Below are 4,600 nucleotides of genomic sequence, written 5' to 3' on the forward strand. Positions count from 1 at the left end.
AATCTGATGAGTAATAGTATACTTTCTTTTGTTGCATACATACAGTTTACTGCCAATCCACCTACATCCCAATTAAGTGAGCAAAGCAATAGAACTGGCTTTCAGTAGAAAATTACTGTTAAAATTTCAGGGAGGTTATACAGCTCTACAAAATTATGTCATGACACAGAAGGCCATTCTGAAGATAAAACTCAGAAACAGAGAAGTGTGAATACAGTTTTAGGAAGTAATACAGGTGATTTAATTGAACTCTTGTTTCTAACAAAGCAGGTTTTGTGTGTACTTTTTAAAGACTGACAGAGACATCTAGCTTTACTATTGCCAGCACTGCTGGGGCTTTTGCCCTACATAAAGCTCTCCAGCTGGCACAGGTCCAGCATGAGGTGCTAGGGACTGATTTCCTTCCTTCCAAGGAGGTACATACATGTATCTTTAGTAGCCTGTAATCCTTGTGCCACCTTCCAATGCAAGGTGAGAGCACCACCTCTACTGGCTTACCTTGTGAGTTAGGGAGTGCTGTTTGAGATGGTGGGGCTGCACAAACTCCATGCCACATTCAGTACAGATGTACGGGCGGATGTCTTTGTGCTTCATCATGTGGTTTTGCAGCTGACTTGGGTACTGGAAAGTCTTATCGCATTCAGTGCAATTGTACTGTATAGGGCCACGGTGGGTAGTTAAGTGTCTCTTCAGCTGGGCCAGGGTTGGGAAATCCAGACCACACTCCACACAAATATTCTCTCGGCCACTCTCGTGCTTAGACTCATGTGCTTTAAGCTCGCTGGGGTAGGCAAAACCTCTGCCACAAATCCTACAGTTGTAAGGCTTGATGTCACTGTGCTGCATCATGTGTCTCTTAAGGTGACTGGTTTGAGTGAAAGCCTTGTGGCACACCTGGCACTTGTGTGGCCGAGTGCCCTGGTGTGTCAACATATGCGTGTGCAAGTGGCTTAGCTGCTTGAAAAGCTTGCCACATCGGGTACAAGCATGTGGCTTAATGCCACTGTGCCCCAAGATATGGGTGACCAAATTGTACTTGGATGTATAGGACTTCTCACACATGGGACATTGCCAGCGTTTCTGTTCACCTCCGACATCAACATAGTAACTGTCATCTATCTGCAGGTTGACATCTACTCTTTCCACTTTCTGTTTATTTTCTCCACTTTCTTTTACTTCAGCCCTCCTGAAGGGTGGCTCCGGAGGTCTTTTCATTTGAAAGGGGTTCCTGAAATGAAAGTTTGGTGGCACAATAAAAGGAAACATTAAGCCAGGGTGGACTTTAGGATAATAAGGGTAAGGAGCCTGCATGAATGCTGGGCTACTGGGCCATGCCATGTTAGGCTTCACTGGTTCTTGCTTAATGGACTTGGCTCCAAAGTGCTCCAGAGTTCTGTAGAACTGAAAACCGAAGTTGCAGAGGTCAATCATCTGGGAACTGTACTTGGGCTGTGCTGGCTGTTGGAACATCAAGGGGAGACTGGAAGAGCCTGTGTCATTGTGATCTTCAGGTCTGTCTGGTGGTGATGAGGAACCCTCAAGGGCCATAGAAGGAAGCATTTTTGTTGGCATGCTCTTGCGTTTCCGAGACCCTCCTTCCAAGGACCCCTTGAATGTTTCCACGTCTCCAAGAGGAGGAGGGCCATAGCGGAAATGTGAGAGGTGTGGTCTGAATTCTTCAGCAAATTGAGTTGTTCTGTGTGGCTTTGTAGCCGGGCTCAGTGGCTGAAGGCAGCGGGAGAAGGAAGAATCTCGAGTACTGTCCACATTGAAACTCCTTTCATCTTTCTTCATCATATTTGATTTATTCTGTGTTGCCTAAATTCCGTAAAACAAACAAAAAAACCAAATCTCTTTATTTCTTCCTGTTCTCCTGGACTTAACATTTTATTGTCTATTTAATTATTTTGGAAGTTGTTGAGTTTTTTTAACTAAATGCAACTAAGGATATCTTAGGCTCATATAAGACAAAAGCCTTTCGAAGCAAAATTAAATTGGTTGGTAAAGAACAAAGCTTTGGTCTTCCTGCAGTAAAATTATTGGTTTAAATCAAGTTTGACCCATACAGCACCTTTGTAACACAAACATGCTGTACCATGATACACTACTTTGCAGGTGAATCTGTATGACTATGTTTCTGCTTAATTTAATTCAGCCAGTCTATTTGTAGGCAAAATCCTGTCCTTGGCTGTGCATGCACAGGCTCTAGAAATTGGCGGTGCATCTAAAGGATATGGCAATACAAACAATAATATGCACATTTATTATGGTTGTGACATGAAAAGCCAAAGCCAAAAAATGTTAAACTTCTTTGTACCGTTAACATGTGGTGCTGTGAGAGAAAACAATGGCCAAGTGATCTAAGGACACTGTGTACCATCAGGTTTTGTGCTGTGTTTCCTGGCTTCTCTCACTTTGTATTGTAATAAGAAGGCGGAGATTAATTTATTTTCTTTGTTTTAATCCCAGAGATATTTACCTGGCAGATTCAGGGGAGGAAAGACCTCTGACGACTCTCCAAATTACATTAAGTTTTATAGACTTAATCTAGGTGTTTTTTGTTTTTAAATAGGTGAGCAAAATCTCCACTATAAGACTAAATATAGACTTACTGTCAACAACCCCCCCCAGGACTCCAGAGTAATTGGCACTTAAGAATGCTCTGAGCTTTTCTAGTATTACAGTGTGACAAGGCAGATTAATAATTTTCTTCTGGAAAAAAATTATGTTCCACTGATCATACAGGGAGCTTCTCCTGAATTTGGAGTTCACCTAAAATATAGGTTATTAATTTTGGTTTTTCTTAAATAAGGCTGCTACCTTTTGCTTTAGCTTTCTAGAATAACTGAATCATAGAATCATTTAGGTTGGAAAAGACCTTTCAGATCATCAAGTCCATAAACCACACACTGTCAAATCCACCACTAAAACAGCATATCTACACCTCTTTAAATACCTCCAGGGATGGAGATTTAACCATTTTCCTGGACAACCTGTTCCAACACTTGACAACTCTTTTGGTTAAGATATTTTTCCTAATATCCAATCTAAACCTCTCCTGGAGCAACCTGAGGCCATTTCCTGTCATCCTATCAATTTTTACTTGTGAGAAGAGACTGACACCCACCTTGTTACAACCTCCCCTCGGGCAGTTGTAGAGAGCCTCAGCCTCCCTTTCTCCAGGCTAAATAACTGCAGTTCCCTCAGCCACTACTTGTAAGACTTGTGCTCCAGACACTTGTCAGCTTCATTGCCCTCCTTTGGACATGCTGCAGTGCCTCGATGTCTTTCTTGTAGTGAGGGGTCCAAAACTGAACACAGCACTCAAGCTGTGGCCTCACCAGTGCCGAGTACAGGGGGAGGATCACTTCCCTAGTCCTACTGCCCACACTATTTCTAGTACAGGCCAGGTTGTTATTTGCCTTCTTGGTCACCTTGGCACACTGCTGGCTCATGTTCATCCGTCTATCAACCAACACTCCCAGGTCTTTTTCCACTGGCAGCTTTCCAGCCACTCTTCCTCAAACCTGGAGTGTTGCATGGGGTTGTTATGACCTGAATCATAACCCAAGGACCCAGCACTTGGCCTTGTTGAACCTCATACAATTGGCCTCAGCCCATAGATCCAACCTGTCCAGGCCCTTCTGCAGAGCCTTCCTACCCTCAAGGAGATCAATACTCCTGCCCAACCTGGTGCTGTCTGCAAACTCACTGAGGATGCGTTTGATCCTCTCGTGCAGATCATTGATAAAGATATTAAACAGAGCTGGCCCCAACACTGAGCCTTGGGGAACGCCAGTTGTGACTGGCTGCCAAATGGATTTAACTCTGTCCACCCCAACTCTTTGGGCCCAGCCACACAGCCAGTTTTTTACCCAGCAAAGAGCACACTCATCCAAGCCATGAGCAGTCAGTTTCTGCAGGAGAATGTGATGGGAAACAGTGTCAAAGACTTTATTAAAGTTTAGGTAGACAACATGTACAGTCTTCCCCTTATCCACTAGATTGGTCACCTTGTCATAGAATGAGATCAGATTGGTCAGTCAGGACCTGCCTTTCATAAACCCGTGCTGACTGGGCCTGGTCATCTGGCAGTCCTGTATGTGCCATGTGATGGCACTCAAGATGATCTGCTCCATAACCTTCCTAACACAAAGGTCAGGCTGACAGGCCTGTATTTCCCCAGATCCTCCTACTGGCCCTCCTTGCAGATGGGTGTCACATTTGCTAACCTCCAGTCAACTAGGACCTCCCTGGATAACCAGGGCTGCTGATAAATGATGGAAAGTGGCTTGATAAGCATTTCTGCCAGTTCCCTCAGTGCCCTTGTGTGGATCCCACCCAACCCCATAGACCTGTGTGTGTTTAAGTGGTGTAGCAGGTTGCTAACCATTTCCCCATGGACTATGGGGGCTTCATTCTGCTCCCTGTCCCTGTCTTCCAGCTCAGGGGCTGGGTACATGGAGAACAACTGGTCCTGATATTAAGGACTGAGGCAAAGAAGGCATTAAATACCTCATGTTTTTCCTCCTTCTTTGTCACTGTGTTTCCCCCTGCATCCAATAAAAAAGGTAGATTCTCCTTAGCCCTCCTTTTGTTG

At 44.4% G+C, this 4,600-nt stretch overlaps 1 protein-coding gene across 1 annotated transcript in view; it reads right to left on the reverse strand.

Annotated features, from left to right (window-relative positions):
• ZNF366 (zinc finger protein 366) overlaps positions 1-1,797 on the reverse strand; it is a 12,147-nt gene extending 10,350 nt beyond the window's left edge. Inside the window, exon 1 of the mRNA XM_029085997.1 lies at positions 499-1,797. Within this exon, the coding sequence (XP_028941830.1) occupies positions 499-1,797 (1,299 nt within the window). The remainder of the gene's footprint in view (positions 1-498) is intronic.
• Between the last annotated feature and the right edge of the window lie 2,803 nt (positions 1,798-4,600).

This window comes from Antrostomus carolinensis, unplaced genomic scaffold, assembly GCF_000700745.2.
Source record: "Antrostomus carolinensis isolate BGI_N321 unplaced genomic scaffold, ASM70074v2 scaffold14880, whole genome shotgun sequence".
Lineage (NCBI taxonomy): Eukaryota > Metazoa > Chordata > Aves > Caprimulgiformes > Caprimulgidae > Antrostomus > Antrostomus carolinensis.